The 25,599-nt window shown below is 47.9% G+C and overlaps 1 protein-coding gene across 1 annotated transcript; it reads right to left on the bottom strand.

The window, feature by feature from the left end:
• Positions 1 to 6,416: 6,416 nt before the first annotated feature.
• LOC119448667 (uncharacterized) lies at positions 6,417 to 18,631 on the bottom strand. The gene is made up of 3 exons (XM_037711897.1): positions 18,409 to 18,631; positions 13,951 to 14,336; positions 6,417 to 8,354 (listed from the first exon to the last, which is right to left on the bottom strand). Exons 1-3 carry the CDS (start codon positions 18,629 to 18,631, stop codon positions 6,417 to 6,419), a joined length of 2,547 nt encoding a protein of 848 aa, XP_037567825.1.
• Positions 18,632 to 25,599: the final 6,968 nt, after the last annotated feature.

Raw genomic sequence — 25,599 nt, 5'->3', positions numbered from 1 at the left:
CTGGAATCGACATGAACTGCATCCCTATGTAAGAATACATGTTCCAAACCGGCGCGCATGTTGTACCATGTCTTCGGTGGACTGGGAGTGGCACTGTGATCAACGACTGGGTTGCTACAGCATACATTGAATGGAGAGGGCATTTCAAGCCTCCGGCTTCGGGCGCGCCGTGGTGGCGTGTGCGGTGTGGGTGAAGACAGGGGAAGAGCTCGGCTCGGCATCTCTCGGGAATCGGAAAAACAGTCGACAGTCGCTCTACCACAGCGGCACAGTCACTGCTCGTGCGCCGACATTCCAGGGCGATTTCAAAATTTTCGCGCCACTCCTGTCAAACTCTCGAAAACGATTACTCGAACAGATCTCATCGATTAAGTCGATTAAATGAAAGGTGGACATCGATGAAGATTAATCGTTTTGTGGGATACATTTAACCGATTAGCCAATTAATCATTCATCGATATCATCAAGCCTACTTGAAGAGTGAACTCTACTTAATGGTAAAGCATCGCCGGCATAATGCGGAGGATGCGGGTGCGACTCCCACCTGAGCTGGGTTGTCTTTTATACGCTTTCATTTCCCTTTTCCTCATTATTTCTGCATTTAAGTTATATGTAAGTGACCTCATCATCTGCTTGCTTCATATGGCAGCAACAGAAGTGGCAGTATGCGCTACGTACGTACGGCAGCGGTTTCCAAAATAATAAACAAAGTAGAAATACGTAATGCAATATGCTGCAATTTCGAAGCAACTACAAAAGCAGCAAAAGAAACGACTTTCTGATACATGTGGGCAGCCAAGAAGCAATGGGATAGATATATGACGTGCCGTAAAAGAAAGAATTAAAAAATAACAAGAAAAACGACACAGTGGTATGATAGAAAAGCAACACAATTTATATGTATAGGTGCCATGAAACACAAGTGACCCAAAATCCGTGACAAAGTGAAAAATATAATCTCAAGTTATCTATCGAAGCCGGAAATCCAATGCTGACGGGAAGGAATCGACTGATGATTATATACGTGTATATATTTAACCCTCGTAAAATTTTGTAATATCGACGCTATACTTTCAGACCTAGTAAACATAGCGAAAAAGGCATGCGATCGAGCTGACGCGGCTCCTAGAATCATTTAAGGCAAATAGCACGGGTCACCTTTCATATTGTAAAAACGTACACCTTTATGGAACATTTACCGTGCTTACATTGATACATATAATAACGAAGCATGTTATCAAAACCGGCGTATTCAGGGTCACATGACCGATGACTTGCAACCTTGCCGTTTCAACCTTTGTATGTTTTGCGAATTTCCTTGATCTTATAAAATTGTTCAGGGTATAAGATCTGACATTACAAAGCTCCTGAACTTCAAAATTTTACAGCGCTAGCTGTAACGGACTTTTAACTGCATGCCTTGAACATTTCCGGAGTCGTCTGCCATTACACGACGCGCGAGTTTTCTTAAAACCACATGAAATTCTTCGCGGAACCGCTGCCGTGTTAAGAGAAACATCTGCAAGGCCTGTCCGATAAACGTCCACTGGAAGCGATATCGCCGAAAGAGGTCGATACAGAACGCTCCCGTGGTACAGAAAAACGAAACCGTCCGCGTCCTTACCGGTCATAATGTGGTCTCTGCTTCCTTCTGTGCCGAGACGAGCGAAACCTGAGCGTGAGAAACACGATTCGAGGCTCAATTTGACGCTCCACAAATGACAGAATGGCGAAGAGGTATACCTCACCTCTGCGTCCTCTTCTTCTTCTTTTAGGCACGTAACTATGTTGAACAGGAGGCTGCCTTGATAATTTGAATTTTTGAATATTACTCTATTCGGCAATAAGTAACAATACTATTAGCGACTTCTCTTTATTGTATTTCTTAAAATTCACAATAACATTTAGATCGAAGCATCGTTATGGTTATTTATTATTAAACTATTAATATCCCCTTATAATCTTCTCTTTAATTTTCGACATTCTTTCACATTTTCTTTATATACTATACCACTTTATTCGTGGATGGTCGACTGCCCAGAGTTGGATGCGCCATTTACACTAAGGAAGAACCAACTGCCCGATGATGCCCCTTGGGTGTATTCGGCCACGTAAATATATGCATGATAGATGTACTACATGCGCGCGATGTGCACGACCGCACGCATTACATTATTCGCAGCTGCCACCAAGAACGCACTTAACGTGCTCCTTCAGAAGTCACGTTCGGGGATTCCCCTTAGCGCTCAGATTGCTCGAAAGCATTCCAGACGACGGTTATTTTTGTCTATATTTGGCAGATTAGTCCTAACAGAAATATGCAAAGTGGAACAATTTCATGAAAGAGAATATTGTCATCCACCTAAGGGTATCACGAAGCTACAACGAAAACCTAATTCGTGTTTCTCAGAAAGAAAACTTTGCTGTTGAAGAAAATTTCATACTTTCCCGGGGATTGAACCCAAGTCCAATGCCTTTCAAAGGCGGTACGTCGTCCTGCCGTCTGCCATAGTCTGCCATTAAATTTGGCCCTGTTTTGCTATCTGCTAGGCTCCAGGTTAGCTCAGATGATAGCGCAACCACCCGGAAAAGTGTTGTTTCCGAGTTCGATGTTCGGACCATGGCAAATTCACATCCCTGCCTTCCTTATATATCCCTTTCTCTCTCTCGTGTGGAGTGCCATGGGTAGCGATGTTTCCTTTTATCTCCCGATATTTCATAACTGTGTGCAGAAAATATCTCATGTGCGTGAAATCGTTTCAGCGTTGCAATATGCTCATAGACAACAGAACAAGAGAGAGAGAGAGACTTTATAGATAGGAAAGACAGAGAGGTCGACTTGAGCTGGTGCGCTCTAGTCTGCTACTCTGTACTGGGGAGAAGGGAAGGGGAGTGAAAGTACTTGGATGGATGTTGAGGAGAAGAGGAGGAACGAGTGCTTATGCACATTAGACGGTGACTTTACTAGCCCCGTTCGTCTAGTTTCGAGTCATGCAGGAACTCCAACAGCGCTTTAGTTGTGCGCATTGAAGTGGTGGTGTCAGGTCATGGGCCGAGAATGGCGTCTTCCGACAGTGGTTGCTTGGCAACGCAGGCTAGGAAATCATCCAACGTCCGTTACTCCAGCATATATGCTGTTAAATCACAGAATGTGTGTTCCAGCGTTTCAGTCGTCTGACAGTGTTCGCAACCAGGGCGGCTCGACTGGCCGTTGAGGTGTGCGTAGCGGCGGGTGAAAGCAACGCCCAGCCTAATCCTGCGTAGCAACGGCGTTTTGCTCCGCGTAACCTTCGCAGGCAAATGGAATTTGCTACCTGGGTCGATCACGCGGAGGCGTCTGTGGGTGTTGTCAGCGTGGGCTCTGTGGGTTTCTGTAAGGTATGAGTGCCTTGATGAGTGAGTTAGAGTCAGGCCGCGAATAGACAATACGCACTTCATCATAAGATGAGAATGCCGATCTTGCCTCACTGTCAGCGAGTTGATTGCCAATCACATCGCAGTAATTAGTCACCGATTAAAACGTGATAAAGTGGTCACGTCGTTGGGCACTGAGATGAAGTTCGACAATTTCCAGCACGAGCAGGTAGTATGGTCCTGTCCTTGAAAAGAATTTTAGCGCCTGCAACGCTGATTTGGCCTCGCAGAACACCCTCTATTTATGAGGTGTCTGAGTCATCAAACGGACAGCCTCCCGTAGTGCAGTCAGTTCCGCAGCCGTAGATGTTTATTTGTGGTCCAATTGAAATCGCCGTGTAATACCAAGTTGTGGGATAACAAACGCAGCCGTTTTGGCAGATGGTGTGGCTGAACTATCGGTATATACTTGTACAGCCCCACTATACATATTATGTGAATATATGGGACACGGTGAGCTGTTTCAAGCCAATTGAAGAAATGTGGGACTTCTTCATATTTCCAAGTATTTCAAACTTACTAATGGTCTCGGCGTCATCTGCATGCTTCGTTGCAAATGACGCCGAAAGACGATAGTCTTCTGCCGCTCCTGATACGTAACACCCTCTCTTCCCCCCACCCCTCACGCTCTTCCCTTTCCCTCTGACTCCTCCTATGATGGAAGCAATGTGGGTTTTGCTGAATTCAATTCAAATTTCCTGCGTTCACTAGGGAGCACCTGTTGGGAGCTTTTATTACTGTTGGCTTAAAGCCGCGTCTCTTCGACACCATTTCTAACGCGTTGATGTTCCATTTACTATATATCGTAAAAACCAGTCCACTGTGTATTCTTAATTAATTAACGCTGCGGATCACGGTTATGTATATATATTTTGCCTAAAATACGCCTGAGGTTACCTTTGCGCTGTATAATGTTGACGTGTATGACCCCGTGCCACCAGTGCCAGTAGCTTGGTCGGTATTGGCCGGGCGGTTGAATCGAGTGACACGTAGATAAGTTTTTCGCGTTTAGGTAGCCCAAGAAAGACTATCGTCATTAACAAAAAAAATTCAGAGCCCTTCCACTACTGTGAACATGGAAGCCAACGAAGCTGTGACTATAGTGGGTCTGCTGTAGTGAATATTGCTTTCATGACCTATCAGTCATGTTGGTCATCCGTTTTGACAACTGTGCTAAAGCACGACTAGCGGGAAACCACCACGCACATGGACCCGAAATTATTTTACACACTGGTCGGTTTACGGTCCCGATCTGCGCGTGGCCAGCACGGACTCGTGCTCACGGCATCCAACGGCACGAGCGCAAACCGAGGGGCGCACACGAGCCAGCTGGGGAAGAAGACCGCGCTCGAGCCAATTTTGATGGTTTTTCTCTACACGCGGACACAATCCTGGGGAACCTAGCCCTTAACAGCTTCGCTGAAAAAAAAACACGCTAATAGATACGGCTGTAAGACCTACGATGTTCGACTTCTGACCTGTGATGAGCGAACACGGTACATAGGTTTTATAATTGTACCTTGCATCGTGTATTTTTCTTAATTTGTTTCTCATAACAGCTTGGCTAACGTTAGCTTGGACACCCAGTATAATGCACTCTTCAAAGCTCCTTTTCAAGCCTCTCGGGAATCATCTTCATTCGCACCTACGCAATTTGATATAGTGGACAGGCTCTCACGATGCTTTGCGTGGTGATGGTATGCCGGCGATCCAACGCTCTTGGGCAGACACGCTTTGTGATCTGGCTTGCAACCTGCAAAAGCTGGATCTAGGTTGCCTCGGTGCGAGTGGCGGCCGCCACTGTATCGAGGCACCCTAACCAGATGGACACTACCCTCGCAATTTCGCACCGCCCTGTAACCGCGTCTCGCATATCCGCATCTAACGAAAATCTCAGATTTAGACGCAGGAAAATTGTCTACATTTAAACCAGGCATAGGCGTCAACATAGGAGGACGTCATTAACCACGACAGTTGCTACATAGTTTCACCCTGCTCCGTTAAAATATAGATCGTCTACCGCTTAACAAATTGACCGCACCGGACGCAGACCTTTGACATGAGTTATCAAAGGCATCATGCCGTGTATCGGCGGGTGTACTGAGTGTCCCGCGAAGTGCCTGCCTTTGACAATTCAAGAAATTAAAGGCAATTTGTACTTTAACGATCGTAGATTCTCCATTGTGCAATCAACAAATTGAGACATGTCGCTAGACACTGTAGTATCGTAATAACACCATCAATTTACTCGCCCACAATGCACTCTTCTCTGCGGCAAGGTGGTCCCGGAGGCTAGTTGGCATCCATGCTTCTAAAGTTCTTGAAAACCTCCGTTAAAGCCGAAGTGTTGAGCAAAGGAGCCGGCATCGCAGGCGAGTCGTAACCGAGAAGCCCCTCGCCTAAACGTTGGACAAGGATGCGCTGGCGGCCAATCGGGGCCACACTACCGCAGTCCACCCAGATATTAGCTCGAATCAGGGTGACTATGATGCCACCCGCGCCACAACACTAGCTCAAACCTGCCGCCTAGGTATATGCAAATAGCATTTACCTCCTCCTCCGCGTATAGGCAACAACACGATCAACTCGGCCGCAACAACCGCTCGAGAGGCAAGCATGAACATGAGAAGAGGTCAACGAGTTCTATCCGGCAATGTCGCCGCGGAGCAAGATTTGGCACAACCGTATTGAAGCGAGATTTGCGCAGGCCGAAACACACACGAAGCTCTTGAAAACCGGCTGTGACATTGTCTCGGCCTACACAACAGTCACGTGAACGAAGAGTGCGTCAACAGTTCGAAAATTGAGAGAGCACAGCAAAACATAAGCTAACAATTGCATCGGACATCCTCTGCTTCCCATTCGCTCAATTCGTACACAACGTGCTGCTCGCGATAATAGCAAATAGACAAGTCTATTAAAAAAAGGGCAACTTCTACACAGTTCGTTCCCTAAGCGCACACCCCACACAAGCACCATAAGAACATCCACACCGAGATAACTCAAAGCAGTGGACACCGGTTCGGAGGGTTCATCGGGTCGCCGGGAGCACAGCCGAAAGCTTCAGCAAACTCGGGTACGTGCCGCAGTGGTATATCGCACACCGACTCTCCTGCTTCCTTGGCGTCCCGGCCTCTGCATTGGACATAGCACATCGCGATGAAGATAAGCTGCAGTCCGCTGTACTTCTCCAGCCCCTGCACAGCGCTGTCCGATGCACGCCTCACCACACTGTCGTAAGCGTCCACGAGAGCGCCGAGGCCGGCAGCCTGCTCCGCGTACCATCGGCCTTTGCTGATTGAGCTGCCCTCTCGCATGCACTCGATCATGGACTGTGACTCGGACACGTTACTGTAGGAGTAGAGAAACAAGCTGCCCAGGGCTTTGGCGACCTCGGATCCCAAGCCGCCGTAGTTGACCGACGAAGGCAGCGCCGAGTCGAAGAGCGGATAAGACAGGGCGTACGGCATCAGCTGAAAGTCCCTCTTACCATATAAGATTATGTAGTAATTCAGCTTGTACACGGATTGCATTGTATCTTCCACTTCCGGCGGGTTTCTGATGAGAACCGACTGCTTCCAGTTGTTCACGAACGAGTCCGTCGTGTCCGGCAGCTGGACTCGCTTCTCGGTTCCGTCCTCGCCACTGTGTCGCTCGAAGTTGAAGAAGACCATCGCAAGGGAGGACCAGTTGTCGACCACAGTTATGCTCTCGTCGAAATAAGTCCAGTTGGACAGACGGCGCGAGAAGGCACTCCGCACTGACAGCGACATGTTCCTGGCCACTTCACCTGCGTTTCCCTTCAGAACATCGGCGTTGTATCTGGCGAACGGTGCTTGTATGGAGAAGTACATGGCTCTGGTGACGCAGAATAATCGGTGGTACGCTTTCGTCGCATGGTAATCATGGTCATAGTAATTTTGGATGAGGGCCTCGTTCGCGAAGAGTGCCGCCACTTGAACCGTCCAATAGGAGACAAACGCGTGGAATGAGTCCGAGCCGTTCCACCTCCAGACACGCAGTACGGATTCCATAAACTCTGGAGTCTTACTTGTGATCGACACACGTGCGGCCGCGCTTACGTTGATCGCTCGAAGCGCAGCCGTCCACTTAGCCTCGGTCAGCCCGATGTCCGGCGCATCTAGAAAGCTCTCAACGCGATGCGCGGTCGCCGTACGGCCGAGAGAGTACTTGACGGTCTGCATCGCGTAAATCTCGAAGTCGTGCATCTGCTCGTACGTTACGCTGTCCGTGTCATTACGCCTGAAGCGTTCTCTGAGGAAGTCGAAGTATACTTCGCCGCCACCATTCGCATGCAGGCGCCGGAGTTTCTTGACCACGAACAGGAGCAACTTGCCGATGCTCGCGAATAGCTCAACCGTGCTTCCGTCGCTGAGCGTCCCGACATCGAAGTCGAGCAGCACGTCCCAGCCGAGCTTCAGGGCGACGTAGAGGAGCGTGCGGGGAACGTCCGCGTCGCTCGATGGCTGCGGCCACACAATGCCGGCGTCGTCCAGCGCCTTCTTCACGGCTGCCAGCTCGTCCCCGCTGCCTTCGAGTATGGCAATGCAGCTGCGGTACACGGCGGCGGCTCGCTGCTCTCCGTTCTGTCCCGACGGCGGCACGTCGATGCTGTTCAGCGCCTTGGAAAGCTTGTTCAGCACGCTCTGGAACTGGTTCTCCCAAACGGAATATGCATTCGCCTTCTGCCAACCGCCGCAGACGAAGCGCGTGAAGTTCTTGCACGGGTTCACGGAATCGTCGATGGACGAGAGGAGTCGCTTTGAGTAGGCGAGGCAGGCGTGGGTCTTGCACACGTTCGAAGAAGGCGCCTCCGAGAATAAAGATGTCTTGATCGCCAGCACAACCACAGTTGATATAAGAATGACCATTAGCGCACACAGCGAGGACGTGAGACAAAACTTCAGTGACCCAGAGACCTGGAAAAAAAATTTAAAAATCATTATCCACTATAGACCGTTTTTTTTTTTTTTTTTTTTTTTTTTCATGGGCGCCGCCATTGTGTAGGCTGTGGCGTCATCTATGGGCAGTTGGTATGCTGGCTTGGGCAAACGCCTGTATTGTATGCGGCGGCAGTTTCTGGTGGATTTTTTCGCGCTCGCGCCGTCTATTTAGCATGACATGGTGTCTTTCACGTGGGGAACAGTCCTGTGAGGCGTAGTGAATGTATTTAAGTCTGAAGTAATAGGTGACCCGTAAAAGAGAAATCGCAGGGAATTGTGGGGCACGCCGTCTGCTAGCAGCTTCCGGTTCGATGGACGACGCGGCGGCATCGGCGGCATGCCCGGCGCACGTGTTTTTCTACGCGGTTTCAACTGTCAGTCGTGCGAAGCTTTCCGTCCGCTTTGTGGACCAGCAATGTCGTACCATTCATGCAGCTGATTTCAAGGTTTCAGTTCACTCTGGGCGCGACGATGAGAAGCCAATAAAGGCAAGGATACGCTTTTATTCATAAACGAACTCTGGTTTTCGTTTTGGCAGCTTTTTTTTTTTTTTCTGCCAGGTTTAGCTCTATGACGTTTGCCGCTGCTTGGACGCACCGTCACTGAGTGCTCTGCCTGTGGGTCACTCATTTTATCAAGCGTATAGAAGCATTACTTAGAAAACCGGGTGCTGGGGCGATGGCTATAGCAGCCTGGTAAATAATGCCCTGTGATCATCGCTGCAACCGGTATCGTCACTAACGGCGCAGCCAGCGTAATTAGAAAATGAAGTGCTGAAAATGTTTGATAACTGCCGGCATTTCTTGGTCAAAACTCGAGGTTCATTTGAAGTGGTACATAGTTAGAAGTTCTCGTGTTTTTTTTTTTTCTTTTTTTTTTTTTTTCAACAAGATGGGCAAATGGCCGTATCGCCGACATATATTACGGTTGTGCATTATCTCTCTGTATTCAAGGAACTAAGGTGGGCGAGTTGGTTATGAGTATTATGTATGTATCTCGCTGTTGTTATTATTATTATTGTGGTTTATTGGCGCAAGGGCCAGATGTGGCCAAAGAGCGCCAAGACGATGGTAATGGCTTGTTAGTGGTAGGTGAATAGGGAATTATATGAACATTAGATGTGGCATGGCTGTAAAGGGACCTAAAATCAGTCTCTCGCTGTGTCCCGTATAAATTTGCGCTGTAAAACCATGTTTCATACTACCTCTATATATGCATGCGTGTACTAAAATAGTTATTATTGCTTGAGTCAATGTTGAGAATTTGGGATCGAATCCCGGCCACGGCGGCCGCATTTCGATGGCGCCGAAATGCGAAAACACCCGTGTACTTAGATTTAGGTGCACGTTAAAGAACCCCAGGTGGCCAAATTTCCCCTACTACGGCGTGCCTCATAAATCAGATCGTGGTTTTGGCACGTAAAACCTCATAATTAATTTTTTTAATGTTAGAGAAATAAATATATTGGGGAATCATTCCGCGTGTCGGCCCTATATACAGCTCATCGCCACCTGATAAGTGCCACTGTATGTACGTTCATTTTCTTGTTGTTCACTGATGGTTCAGTTTTGGAAGTGGCAGCCATGCCTCTGATGCTTGTGCACAGCTGACTCAGCAACGGACGTTGCAAGGCCATAGTTACATGAGTTTACCTTTAACGGTTGAATTTGAGCAGCCAACGCCTGAACTGCCGATCATGGTTTTGCTAGGCGCCTGCAACCGGGTAATCTTGGTGCGTGACAAAGCCGGACTGCAAGCGCATCAATAGGCTTCAGCGGCGAAGTGGTGGCGGCGGCTGCGCTTCCTCGAACCGGAAACAACGAAGTTGAACGAACAGACGGCGCATCCCAGAATCCCTCGCTCTTTTACGGGTCACCTATTAAGCGGCTGGAGTTTCTGCTGGAGCACCCAGCGTGATGTGCGCGCGTTTGTTTTAACCTACAATCAGCCTCGGAGATCAGTTAGGTATTTCTGAAAATTTGTTTCACGAATCTTACCTTACTGCAGCATTCTCAGCACTGTAATTCTAAGCTCTGGTTTAGCAGCAATGAGTAGTTACGAAACATTTGACGATCCTAACAGCGTGGATACCGTTCTGCTGGATAATAAGCTGTGCTGTTTGCTTTGACAAGCGTTCACGTTGTTATCTGTAGATACATTGGGCGACCGCCTTGTTACTGTGCAAGGTTTCCGCCCACAAATAAAATTATTTGGTTTATAATAACTGCATACCGTACAGTGTGAATCACACTTTTCGATTGGTCGAACAACCAGCTGCAGACTGCGCGAGCGTCAGAGTAGGTACTAAATGCTGTGTTATAGACCTGTTCATCAAAGCGCATGGTCAGAGCACATGGTCAAAGTGGTTCAAGCGTGCGGCACGACCATGAAGTCTTATTTTGGTGTTATCCCATGTTCTGTTTTATTTTTCCGCAAAAGAAGGACATTAATTTTTTTTTTTTTTCAGTCTCTTAAGTCCAGTCCTCTACGACGCACTAACCCACCTTACGGAAATTGTGTCCTTACATATAGCTGTTGGATTCTGTTTATGCGATCATATTTGTATATTGTGTCTTATAGGGCAAAAAGGCAATGCCGATCGAAACGCAAAGCTTGTGTGTATCATGTTGATTTACCAACCGCAGTGCTCGCTGTGTTGAGCAAAGCCTTCGACCTCATGAAGCAGGCTAACGTAGACATAGTGATTTGAAGTCTACTAGACTTAAAATGCGTGATAACGATGCCGGTGGCTGATGCAACAATCGGCGCTTAGATATTTCGGGGTTGAGATGTGCATACACGAGCACGAGCATGTTTTATTTCCTACGTCAAGCGATCAGACTGAGAAGATTCTCCAATTCACACTGGCAATTCACAGACGCCGGTTCTCTTCGTCGAGTGAAAGCCGATATATCCAAAATATTTCACAACACATACACCGCGGCGGATGATGCGCGTCGCATTTTTGCACAGTCAAGAGAAGTTTATAGATACTGTAACTACTGCTGCATCTAAAGGCTACACAGCGTTTGTTCGACGACCTGGCAAAAACTACCCTCCCGCAAACTGCACTCAGAACTAGCTGAAACACCTCCAAATCGTCCCGCAGTGCGCGAGCGACAACACATCCGAGCAGCGGCGCGCCTATTCGCACAAGCCAGAGAGGAGGAAAGGCTCGCCGCCCACTCTTTCCTCCTCGCCCAATGAAAATGCATATATGACAAACCAATCTGGATGTCTATACCTTTCTGGTATATTTAATTTAGCAGTGAAGTCGGGGGGTATTACCGCGTGGTATGAAGCTGTCTCGGGTATCAGTTCTACAAGGCAAATATCGACCGAAATCAATTATATCAATATTTGCTAAATGTTTCGAAATAATGATGCATCTTTCAAAAAAATTATCCAACAAAATTGACCTTTTTGTGATGTTCAGTTTGGTTTCCGGAAAGGTCTACAGAGCTAGATTTGTTAAGACTTAAGGAATACATCTTAGAAACATCGAAAACATTAAGCTCTATACTTTAGGTCTATTCATAGATTTCACTAAGGTTTCAGATTCTTTTAACCAAATATAGATATTGCCCCATAGGTTAGAAATTTGAGGTGTTCGATCGGGACAACCCTCTAGCTTTAGTCGTCATAATCACAGTGTGTCTGGAGAATTATCGATTATATTTACTGCCAATTATTAGCGGTACGCCGCAGACGAGCTTTATAGGTTCCCTTTTGTTTAGCGTCCTTATAAACGATATTGTAAACACTGACACAACAGCGCAATTCATAGTATATGCTGACGATGCCACAGTGTATGGCGCATATGCAAATGGGTTGGCAGAAAGCTGTATTCAAATATTAGGCAACATTAAATTATGGTCACTGTCTACAGAATTAAACATAATTAAAATACATTCAACGAAAAAGAAAATAATTTTCAGAGCTAAAAAACGACATTAAGGCTTAAAGAAGATATGTGCGCAGGATATAAAATCGAAATTGTTGATCAACACAATATTATTGGTTTAAATTTTTAAACCCTCTCACCTAACTTGTGATTCTCACAAAAATAACATTTCTAAAAACTTTCTTTAACGGCATCTTTATCGCGTTGCCGTGTACTCGATCCTCCCAACACAAATAAAAATCCGGACATATCATGCACTATTTCATTTCCTCAAACATTAACTACTGCAGTTTGGTTTGGCTTACAGCTCAGTGATTTTTAAATAGAGTACTGTTTTTACAAAACAAAGCTGTCCGTCACAACGCGCCCGCAATGATCATCTCCGACCTCCACTTACTTCCGCATTCACAGATTGATGAGGGTGGAAGATATGTACGAGTTCCACATTCTGCGTTCGTTTCACATTTGCTCTTCTGATTTTAAACTTCAGTCAGACTACTGCGCTTCTACAGCAAAACAATCACTGGGCACCGCCTTGTTTTCCGGGCAAGGTTTCCGCCCACAAATAAAATTGTTTGGTTTATAATAACTGCATACCGTACAGTGTGAATCACACTTTTCGATTGGTCGAACAACCAGCTGCAGACTGCGCGAGCGTCAGAGTAGGTACTAAATGCTGTGTTATAGACCTGTTCATCAAAGCGCATGGTCAGAGGACATGGTCAAAGTGGTTCGTAACATGGACGAGTGCGTCCTTATTCCCTGCTTTCATAGATAGATTAAAACGCTACTCTTTGAAACACAATCTTTTATTTTAAATAAACACTTCAACAAGCCTACGTAAATGAATTTCGAGAAAGTTTCTTGTGATATATATATATATATATATATATATATATATATATAATGCGTGCTTTTGTAGCATGTCACTATGCTCCATGTCTTAAGCTAAATGTTTGCTCATATGCAATGTATCTTTAGTCTATTGGTGCTATTCCTTATACCGGTGGTGTTCTTTTTTATTATATTGTACAATAGCCAGAGTACGCCTTAATTACATTAGTGGATTGTATAATATTGTTTCATTTTACTTTGTATTTCTTTTTCTGTACTACAAGTGAGTACACGCTTTAAATTATGGATAATAGTATGGCTACTGTTATGTAACTAAATTATGAACTTTGTGTATGAAGTTATTTTCATCTCTGTGATCAGTTTACCGGCCATGTTGTCATGTGTCGCTCTCCTAGGCCACGTCAAGCTGTTTCCTTGTAGCTTTTAGCCCCGGAGTGGATCCAGCCGGGACATCTTTTGATGACTCAAGAGCATCCAGAAGTTTTGAAACAAAGTAGCCAGCTTCTGTTGCTCCCTTCTATTATTATTTTTCTTTGCTCTTGGGGCAAAAGATCGCTGCTCGCGTCTGGCAGAATTGTCTGTGCGCGTTGCCTGGATGTCTAATTTGTTATGGGGGACGTGGACAAGCCCTGGCGGTGGACACTCGGATCATGTGAACTAACTTGGCGTGGATGAGAGGCCACAACAATCAAGCGTTTTTCATGTGATATCCCGAGAAACACATACTATCAGTGGACAACGTTGTTCAGCCATGAAGATATGAGGAGGAGAAGCGTGTTCGGCACGACACTGCCGATAGCCTGGAAGCCTTACCGGGGGCGTCTTCGGGCCATTCTCGACGATTTGATCACGGGGCAGATTGGGCGGACTCAAGGCCGCCTCCATGGGGAAGGCCATGATGTTTCCGCTTAACAGGGGAGACATGGGACCAGTCGGGCTACTGGGCGATACCGCGCTGGCCACGCCAGAGGGGCCGGCCTGTGACACCGCCAACGACACCGCACTGGCCCCGACAGAGGGACAGACCTGTGACCCCGGCAGCGATAGCACGGCGACGCCCTCGGTGGTGGCACGCTCAGTGTTGGAGACGCGACTCGGACGTCGGTGATGCTGAGTGGCCGAAGCCTCCAAGACATTCGCCGGTTTGGAGCCCTTGGTTACTCGAGCGAACGGTGGCCGGATGGTGTGAACTTTGGCGTCTGCGTGGCGAAGACATACGCAAGACAGATATAAGAATTTTTTCGTTGATGATCCTGTCATGCAGCGCGAGAGGACATATATCATAAACAGCTTTCGAGATCTGCCCATCCAATGTTCGGAGTGTTCATCCTCCGGGGCTTGCCTAATAAGTCCTACTACAAACGGCACACGAGGAGTATATCAGTTTTACTAAAAGCTTGCGTGGCAATGACACCTCTCGTAACAATGACACCTTTTCATAAACAATGAAAACCTCACGACACAGGTATATTCCTCAAGCTAGCCCTTCGACAGCAGATAAGACGATATATATATATATATATATATATATATATATATATATATATATATACGGTCACTTAATAATTCACGTGGAGCACGGTGTCGCAGAATGAGGTGGCGAAGGAGGAAGCAAGCGACGTCTTTCGCGGTGGACGCGGGCAGCGCAGATGTTTCGGCGTACCGTGTGAGGTGGTCTACGGCAGCAATGATCCACCGGTTACCGTCCGGAGTGCTTGGAAGGGGGCCGTAAAGATCAATTCCAACACGGTCGAATGGTCGAGCGGGGTAGGGTAGAGGTTGCAGGGAACCTGCAGAACTCTGAGGAGGCCTGGGTCTTGCGGCGTTGACACGTAGCGCATGAACGGACGTACTGGCGAACGAATCTGTACATGCCTCGCCAGTAGAATCGAAGACGAAGACGGGAATACGTTTTGAAGACGCCGGCGTGGCCACATTGGGGGTCATCATGGAAAGCGGCGCAGATGTGTGAGCGTAGATGACGGGGAATAACGAGCAGCCATCGGCGGCCGTCGGTGAGGTAATTCCGTCGATACAAAAGGTCGTCGCGGATGGCAAAGTGGTGTGCTTGACGACGCACGGCGCGTGAGAGACGCAGGTGAGCGATGAGACAGGAAGTCCAGCAGTAGAGTGATCCAGGGATCTTTACGCTGCTCGGCCGGCATGTCGTTGAAGCTAAGAGCTGACAAAGCGCAGGTGGGAGTTACCGAGTAAACAGAGGCAGGAGGTAGCGGAGAACGGGATAGGGCGTCGGCATCTGAATGTTTGCGTCCAGAGCGATAAATGGCACGTATGTCATACTCTTGAAGCCGTAAGGCCCAACGAGCGAGGCGGCCACTGGGATCTTTCAAGGACGATAACCAGCATAAGGCATGGTGATCAGTGACAACGTCAAAGTGACGGCCGTAAAGGTAAGTACGAAATTTGCCGATTGCCCAAACAATCTCCAACCATTATTTTTCCGTCACAGAATAGTTTGATTCTGCCTTCGTTAGGGTGCGGCTGGCATATGCGACAACGTACTCGTCAAAGCCATCTTTGCGTTGGGCGAGAATGGCGCCAAGTCCGACACCGCTAGCATCCGTATGTATCTCAGTAGGCGCATTGGGGTCGAAGTGGCGCAGTACTGGAGGGGACGTGAGGAGCCGGCGGAGCCTCATAAATGATTCGTCACACTCCGAGTTCCAAGCCGACAGGTCTGACGTGCCATTAAGAAGCTGCGTCAAGGGAGCGATGATCGAGGCAAAATTACGGATGAAACGCCGGAAATAGGAAGACAAACCAATGAAGCTCCGTAGTTCCTTTAGAGTAGTGGGCGTGGGGTACTCAGCAACGGCGCGAAGTTTGGCAGGATCAGGCAGAATTCCCTCTTTGGAGACGACGTGGCCTAGGATCGTAAGCTTACGGGCACCAAAATGACTTTTTTTTTTTTCAAATTGAGTTGCAACCCAGCTGACGTGAGACAGGCAAGAACTTGCTCAAGGCGGGCGAGATGCGTATTGAAATCGGTAGAAAAGACCACAATGTCGTCTAAGTAGCAAAGGCATGTGTGCCATTTAAAACCCCTGAGAATAGCGTCCATCATTCTCTCGAAAGTTGCAGGCGCGTTGCAAAGGCCGAAAGGCATTACATTGAACTCGTATAATCCATCAGGAGTTACAAAAGCCGTTTTTGGACGGTCGGCTTCAGCCATCGGCACTTGCCAGTACCCGGAGCGCAGATCCAGTGAAGAGAAGAACTCAGCTCCCTGTAGGCAATCCAGGGCGTCGTCGATGCGTGGTAGGGGATAAACATCTTTGCGGGTAATCTTGTTCAGTCGGCGGTAATCGACGCAAAACCTGATTGAGCCATCCTCAATCCCAGGAAAAGGAGACCGACGAGAGTTGAAGGCGGCGCAACGAGAATACGAGTCCGAGGGATCAGGGATAGAACGATGCGATGGCTCTTGGGGAAGGTAACCGGGGTTCGGCGCGTCACGACGGAAATAAAGTCCACGGCGGCGACAGAAACGCGCAACATGTCCCGGAATACCGCATGCGTAACAGATAGGGCGGTTGTCCGGAGTACGCCAAGGGTTAAGAGAAGGTCCGGAAGGCGATAAGGGCACGTGAACCGGGCGTACCGGAAGTGGCGACGAGTAGAAACTAGCGGCGGGTCTGGAGGTAGTAGGCATCGGTCGCGGAGGAGGTCGGTTGAGAGCGGCAGCGTAAGTCAGAGGTGCAGTCACAGGCGGAGGCGGAGATGGAGGTGGGAGCGCCTCAGAAACTTGTGCTTGGATCACACGACGGAGCGACAGTTCGAGCGACAGTTCGAGGACCGGCGTCGTCGGTCATTGTGGCCGCAGATGGCAACGTACGGCTGCGGAGCTCCAGGTCGGGGAAGACGTTACCCCAGCACTTCCACCAAATGTCACGGGCTGTTCTTGTAAGTCCGCAGGGCGTCTGACCGAAGCACAAGAAGACGGAGCAGTCTCAGCTGGACACCAATCGAGCGCGCACTACTAGTTCGTCAACTTCCTCTTTCACACTTCACCGTGCCGGCACCGATAATCTCCAGTACGATATATATATATATATATATAACGTTAAAGGCAATCTATATATTTTATTCATCGCATAAACAGAATTGGATAAGCCTCTCTTACAAGTTTGCTTCTACGTTTCACAATGTGAATTCTTTAAAACTTGGCCGCTTCATCGTCCATTCTCGAACTACCTCCCAATTCGCCAAAGAAGACTATTAAGATCGTTAGCGACCCCACGTGGTCACAATTAATTCGGATCCCCCCACAACAGCATGCCTCATTATCATATCGTGGTTTATGTCACGTAAATTCACAGAATGTATTCATGTGATTAGCGTTCTCTGGGAACTTCACCCATTTCGTGGTATGTCTCTGTGAATGTATGCCCTCGCCTAACCTATTTCCCGCCAACTTGGATCACTGGGTAGTCCATGATCAAGTAGGTCGAGCATTGGGCTGCTGTGCTGAAGAAACTGGGTTACAAACCAACAGTAGGGCCGACATGGTTTACTGGGTGTGTGGCACTTTGTATGTGTGTGTGCCGCTCTTCAACGAACCTCTTTGACGTCCACTTGGAGGACTGATAATGTGCCGCTCGGTATGTGCTGTTCTTAATGAACATCTGTGATACCAACTTGGGTCACTGGGTAAAATTTAATACTGCGTATGTGCTGCTCTTCAATTAAAAATGAGCCTTTAAGTTAATCCGATACTCGTCGCCGCTATGGAGATGGCACAGCGTGTGCATTAAGAAGCGCGAAAGAGGAGCCCGATTGCATACGCGTTTCGGTGTTGGCGATACGGTGTGGCGCTACACTGCTTCAATGCTAATCGCATCAACGTTAAACATTTGAATTATGGGGTTTTACGTGCCAAAGCTACGATATGATAATGAGGCACGCCATAGTGGGGGATTACGGATTCATTTTGACCACCTGGGATTTTTCATCGTCGGCCCAATGCACGGTATAAGGGTGTTCATGCATTCGGATGTCCTTGCATTTGCCGCCGCGGCCGGGATTTGTTCCCACGTAAGTGCACACGCACTGACTTCAGGGCGAGCGCTAAACAATTTATTCAACCGTATATCTTGTACGTAAAGGCTTTCTTTATGTAGCGCCATGATCCGTGCAGGGATAGTTCGCTGGGATTGCAGCTAAAATGAACAGCAGCCTTAAACGCGCGAGCGACATTGACGATTGAATAAGCCTAACGGATTCACTAGAAAACCCTAACGTGCACACTACCTGTCTTTCGTAGCGTAGGACTCGAGATTGAGTTGTCGTGGCCATCCGGCGGGCGCTTGTGGATGACATCTCGTTCATGGGAGGCTCCGCGCTGCTTCAAGTGGCGGGCCGGTAACGACCCATGCTTGGGCCCCTTGCTGGATCCAGTTTTCTCTTTTTCTGCCGTGGCCTTGGCCTGCTGCGCCTTCTTGTCAGAAGCCCTCGGAGTAGCCTCTGGCTTCATGGATGAACGCCAGATAAGGTTGCCTTGATGAGGAGCAGCGCGATGAAGCTGTCTGTGAAAGGCATTCGATCGTTTTCTCGTTCTCGGAGGGTTCCGCGAGATCGTGTCACGAGAGCGTGTCACGAGAGCGTGCTACGAGAGCGTGCCCACGGCAGGCGAAGCGATCGCAATGTCGATGCAATCTTTCCTGCAATTAAAAGGTAAAAGTCTTGAGGATAACTGCACCTTTTTTGTCAACGCGTTACCATTAGTAGTGTCAAAGTGTAGCAAAACATTAAGGCGGAACCCATCTCACAATGACTGTCGACGGTAATGCGATTAGCATGCATTCAGGCAATGTAGCGACACACCGTATTCCGAAATTCACGGTTTTTAAGGCGAATGCTTATATGTATCATCGTTCAGTCGACCTTCAATGTCCTTGAGCGAAAATGCGTCGACGACACGGAAGGTACAAACACTATCATCATCAATGGCTCATACCCCCGTAAGCACTTAAGCAAGAGGGATGATAAAGCGAATTAAGAGGGATGATTAAGCGAATTAAGTGGATGACTCAGGCGAGATAAAGAAAATAGAATTAAAATTAAGCCATTTAAGAGGATGACAAAGCTAATTAGACTAATCGAACTAAGGATGAGTAAGCGAATTAAGAGGATGACTGCATGACGACGATTCTATGACGACAACGCAGTGACGACAATGGAATGCTTATGGAAGAATGAAGTCTAAGAACGACAAAGGGGATATGACGACGATGGCATGACGACAATGAGATGATGATCCTGAAAAGATAGCGGTGGTATAACAACGACGGCGGGCCAATGATGGCATGAGGACAATGGAATGACGAACGAGTATATGAAGACGATGGTGTGCGACGACGGTATCTCGACAGGAACGGGGAGGAGGCAACGCAGACGGGGGGGGGTGCGTTCTGCTTACGCGGCTGCTGCTCACGGAGCTATCTTGAAAGAGATCTGCTACGCGGCCGAAGTGTGCGCCCGCGGGAGCCTCGTCTTAAAAGCGATCTGCGATGGGTCAAAGTGCATTCGCCGAGTGCCGGTAGCTTCGTATGAGCTGCGCTTTCGACGTTTGGTTCGCGTTGAAGCGAGAGCCAGCGCGAAGGTCAATTTGCTCGCAGCTGCTAGTGCGCTTTATCACTCCAGCGTTTTGACGAGCTCCCGCGTTCATCGAGCGAGATTTGTTCACGTATATCTGTGCGCTGCCTGACACCGTGCTTATTTATTTAGTTAGGAAGCGCATATTTACAACTTTATAAGGCCGATAAAACTACTATCCTTATTTCGTATAGCTGTCTACTAATTTGCTATCGCAATCGATGCTTCTCCTTTCGGGCGAAACTGCGACTTCTTTTTTGCGCTGCTCGTCAAGGTTTTCAGCTATAAACCAACTGGTCCAAACAAAAGTTTTATTGCGACTATATGACGCCGATAGTGTAACGATCACGGCACGACGAAAGTCGTATGACAAAGCTAGTATGACGACGATGCAGTGACCATGAGGTTATATATATATCACTATATATACCGCAAGCGCATACCTAGCGGCCCCAGTTATTAGAAAACTTTTGGGTCACGTAAGGCGTCACGACGATGGCATGACGAGAGTAAGATGACGAAACTGGAATAACGACGACAGAACGACCACGATGCATACCTAGTGGACCAATCTGGTAGAGAACTTGAGACGCTGGGTCGGAGTAACAGGCTTCACTGACTTTACTGACTGACTTGAATGACTTGACTGACTGACTTGACCTGACTTGACTTGACTTGACCGACCGACCGACCGACCGACCGACCGACCGACCGACCGACCGACCGACCGACCGACCGACCGACCGACCGACTGACTGACTGACTCTGACATCTATGCCTGACCGACTGCCATCTATGTCATCAATGGCGGCGCTCATGCCAACGTTCCTGGTCTGCAGGTTCTTTGACAGAGGCCGAGCCACCGCTAACACATGCTCCGCCCCATGCAGGCTCACAAGAAATGCCGGTGACAAAAGTGCCAACGCTCGACTATTTGTCTGAACTGGACTTTTTGCCACTGCCGTTTATTTTATCTCCTCTAGTGCCACGATCACCGGTTCAAACAGATTCACAAATGAATCTGTTTACTGCATCATGCTTTTCCACCCAGCGCGTTTCACATAATCCCAAAAGTCGCTGCCTTGTAAACTCAGGACACACCAAACTTTCTCGTAAAACGTGTGAGCGGATAGGATCTTTGCGGAAAAAGTGCGGTGTTGTCTTCAGCGTTCCAAAACGGTTTCGAATATCTGTGATGGAGCACGTCGCACAGAGAACTAGGTTGAGGAAGTGGCTGGCGCAATGTTTGTATAGTGCGGCTGGTTATTTCTCGCTAACGGCAGCTTGCACATCATTAGTTTTACTAGCCATCGAGCTGACACCATCATAACTTTGGCAACGAAGATGATGCGTGTTAATTCCACGATCTAGCAGAAATTCTATAATGGTGTCGGCGAGGGCCCTGCCACTTTGGTCCTAAGCTGGCACAATACATAAAAACATTTCATCGATGTCGTTGGCATGCTTGTTTAGGTACCTTGCACAAACAGTAAGCTGTACGATTCCAGCAATATCCGTTGTTTCTTCAGCAAGTACGGAGAAGCAGCCTGCAGCGTTTACTTTTGCAACTAAGCTTTCTTTGATAATTTCACCACACATTTCTATAATTTTCTTCTGTAGATCTGGGCTTAAATACGAGGCATTACTGGGGCAACTTTCCAAATGGTTCTTCAGATCTGTATCTCCACAATCAGCTCGCATGCGAAGAAGCGCTCTGAAAATACCAGTATTTTAAACGGGGGCTTTGCTTAAATTCATAGGACTACTGTAACTATGGCCACGGAGAGCCAGACCTTGTCGCCCGCAAAAAAGGACTGTTTCTGTTCTCTCTTATTTTACTTTGCCTGCCCTGGTGAGCTCATCGATCACATTGGGCGCACTTTATGAAAATGTTTAGAGAAAACTATCAGCTGCCAGCTGACAGTCACGGTGATATTTAGTATTTTCGTGTGTGTGAAAGATTTCGGACGCGTACTTCCATTTCTGGAACGGCTTGGATACGAGGGCTCCATTGTGCGCATGTTGGCCCAAGTTTATAAGAACATTAAACCCATAAAGTTCTGCAATTGAAAATCTAAAGCACGCCTTTGGAAATGTCAGTGCCCCTTCCGCGTCAAACGTTTATGAGAACTTTGTACCCATAAAGTTTCGAAATTGAATTCTATGCGCTCCGTAGATCCCGCGTCTGCCGCGAGCTGCAGCGGCGCGCCCGCTCGCCATCGAAAAGCCCTTTGAGCTCGGATGGGGCTGGTTGCGTTATGTGACTCCAGGTGCAGGGGCGTTGCCACAAAATCCAGCCCGAGTTTGCAATGTTCGCGCCGAAATGTCTTTTCGAGCGTGAAAAAGACATTGTAGACAAAATCCAGAATTATTCCCGGCGCCGGTGGTTGTTTAGGTCGGCGGTGCACGACAACACGAAAAAAGTTGCAGTGGCTTAGCTCGGCTATGCCAGGATATACGTAGCGTTAGCAAAGGTTCAGCTGATTATTCTTAGCTTTCCTGGTTGTCTCCTACGCTCAACCGCTAATTGCTGCAGGCAACTACTTCGGGATCCGATGAGTCAAGCTTCTCCGTTCTTCTGCGCTGTTGAGCAGCATTTGCGCTCTCCTTCTCCATGGCTATACCACACTGGCAAACGCCAGTCAGAAGCGCAGCGGCTCCAGCGCAGTGTCAGACGGCGACTGCACAGCGAGCGCGCGCCGGCGCCAGTGCGTCTACCACGGCTACGACGTCACTCCTCTGGAATGCGCATACCGGCGGCGGTGAGTCGCGCGCGGCGGCGGCGGACTGCGCGAGAGGTGCCGGCTCCGGTGCGCAAGCCGTGTGACATCACTGATCCTTGCGCATGCGCAGCACGGCTCTTGATGTGCCGCGCGAAACGGGCTTGGCTAGGCCAGTGTAGCTAACGCTACAAAAAATTTCGAAGAGGGGCGGGGCTGAAGCCCCGTAAGCCACCCTGGATACGCCCCTGCTATACAGGAAATTGGCTGTAAGCGAAGCTTTTCCTGGGTGCACCTAAACTAACCAGGGTGCGACGGCTGCGACGGAGAGAACGACGTCACTGACGGTATGCGCGCAGTTCGCCGTCGTCGCTTGCGTTCGATGTCTCGAGTTTGCTAGGCGACGTGGTTAGCAGCATTCGCCCGCCCCATTGCGGCTTGTGATTCTTCGAAATTAAACTTCTTCAAAATTAAATTTGTCCGTTACGCAATACAATGAATGGCTCATGCCCCCTTAAGCAATGGCTCACACCCCCGTAAATGCGGCCTCCCCATTACTTATTCTTTCTGGAGGTTTTACATGCCAAAACCAGTTGTGATTATGAGGCACGCCGTAGTGGAGGGCTCCGGGTTAATTTTGACCACCTGGGGTTCTTTAACGTGCACTACAACGCAAGCACACAAGCGTTTTTGCATTTCGCCTCCATCGAAATTACGACGACATACGAAAGTGAAATTCTACGCTGGAATGATTAACGGCAACGCAGCCAGCTGTGGAAGAAGACGACGACGACGAACGCGGGAGCAGTGGCACGAGCACGAACGCAAACCGAGTGGCGCCAACGAGCCAGCTGCGGAATAAGACGACGACGCTCGAGCCAATGCTGATGATGATAGTTTTTTGTGTACACGGACGCCACCGAAATATGTGCTTGAAAAGAACAAAGCATCTTGTCGTACTGCCATTATGGGCCTCAACACTAATCTATATAGCCACAGCCGATTTGTTTGTCGCGCAGTATTTCATTTTATAAGTGACACGAATAGATTACTGCGTTATAAATTTCTAATTTTAGTTTTCCTCGCAGCTTTTTTCTAATAATAATCAGCTGTCCAATTTATAGCCTTTTTTATTTTATTTTCTTGTGTTCACTGATCATTAACTGAATAAAATTCATTCTCCAAATTCTTTACCAACGAGATATTATTTTCTCCTAAATGCACCATCTATATTTTGTTTCAGTTAGTGTGACCGCGCCACTACGTCCTATATTTCTTCTTTTCCCTTATTTCGAGTATTTCCTTTTGTACATTACTTCTTTTCTGACCTTATAGCATTTTTTTTTTTTTGACGTGTCCTCCCGCCGCCCGATTCTGGACCGATCCCCTTTTTTTGAGGGGTGTGTGTCGCAACGGAGCATCATCATCGTTATTGTTAGGGTCCCCAGGGCGACTTCCGTAGCGCTCAGCCAAAGAGAGACACTCTCTTCAATGAACCAAACCGCTGGACCTCATTTTCAATTCTGTAGATATCGGAGACGTTTGCCTGGCCATAGAGATTCTTGTGGCCATAGAGACGCTTCTTGAAAGGATATGGGTGGCACAGGAAATTGCACATACATGTGCATGCATAAAACACATGCACACAACACGTATACACAAGGAAACACAGAGTGGCAACTAACCAGTCTTTCGCTGAGGCCCACAGTCCTATCAAAAGAAAAGCACTTTTATATTTCGCGTACTACAGTGTTCATGTTGGTAAAAATGTATTTCTGATAATGCGAATACAACCTCACTGCGCACAGTCGTTAATCTGCCATGCGCAAAGATTGCAAAGGGGCAAAAATGACAGTGGGAGACGGCGGACAACGCGAACCAACCAAGAAAACCCAAAGCACACTAGGAGCTCAAACACCCTGGACGGCTTCCGGTTTGGCTCACTGACGAAGTCAGCTAAGTATAACGAGCAAGAAAGGTAATGGCGGTGATATAGATTAGCGGCAGTGCGCTTTGTGATCCGGCACAGTAGACTTCCGGCCCGTGACCGGAAGTTTCTTGGGGCCGCACTATCGCTGCTGTTATCGCGCGAGCGAAACCGTCTATATATATATATATATATATATATATATATATATATATATATATATATATATATATATATATATATATATACACAAAGCGCTGTCGGATCATTTATTTAAGGTATGCTGCAACATATGAAACGCTGAAGTTATTTTTCGTATTTCCACGGCTCTCTGTCGAAAACACCATGTCAAAGTCCGAAATTGTCGAAAGAACCTTTCCTCCATGCTCAAGAGACACAGACCTTTGCCACAGAAGGCGTTCAGCTGCCACTTTCTTCATGCTCATCGTTGGCGACGAGCTTTATTTTTCTTTTGAATCGCCAGCAATATAGCGCCCGTCGTGTTCGCGATGCAAACGTGTTGCTTGCTTTCTTGACAATATTAATGCGCCAGCATCGATCTGCAGCACTTTCGCGGCCATCATAGTGAGAAGAAGAAATGAACGGGCACCGATGTCACCGCTGAAGTCGGGCCCCCGACTAGATACAGGTTTTTGTTCGTTGTAACAGCATAACCTGCACTTCCTGCTGCAATTTTCAGTATTGCGAGTATAAAGTTCATTTGCAGTACACTAAGCAACTCTATAATGCACCCTTGAGAACTTCCTTTTGAAGCCTCTCGGGAGCACCCACACAATTCGATATAGTGGACAGGCTCTCGCGATGCTTTTCATGGTGATGGTATGCCTGCGATCCAACGCTCTTGGGCAAAATGACGATGCAGAAACGCTTTGTAATCTGGCGGGCAACCTGCAAAAGCTGGAACTAGGGTGCCTAGATGTATGCGCGGCCTCCACGCTACCAAGTCACCCTATAGCTGCATCGACACATACCCTTCCATTTTCACACAGTCTCGTAGCCACGCCTCGCAAGTTTCTACCGAGCAGCTCATGCTTAACCAAGCATGGGCTTAACCATAAGTGGATGCCCATTAACCACAAATGTTGCTACTTGGCTACACCCTGCTCCGTTAAAGTAGAGCGTCTACCGCTAAACAAATCAATTGAGCGCACCAGCCGCACACCTTTGACAGGATTTAAC

Source organism: Dermacentor silvarum, chromosome 4 (genome assembly GCF_013339745.2).
Source record: "Dermacentor silvarum isolate Dsil-2018 chromosome 4, BIME_Dsil_1.4, whole genome shotgun sequence".
In the NCBI taxonomy this organism is placed as follows: domain Eukaryota; kingdom Metazoa; phylum Arthropoda; class Arachnida; order Ixodida; family Ixodidae; genus Dermacentor; species Dermacentor silvarum.
Note: the sequence above shows the minus strand (reverse complement) of the source record. Positions and strands in the feature narration are given on the sequence as shown.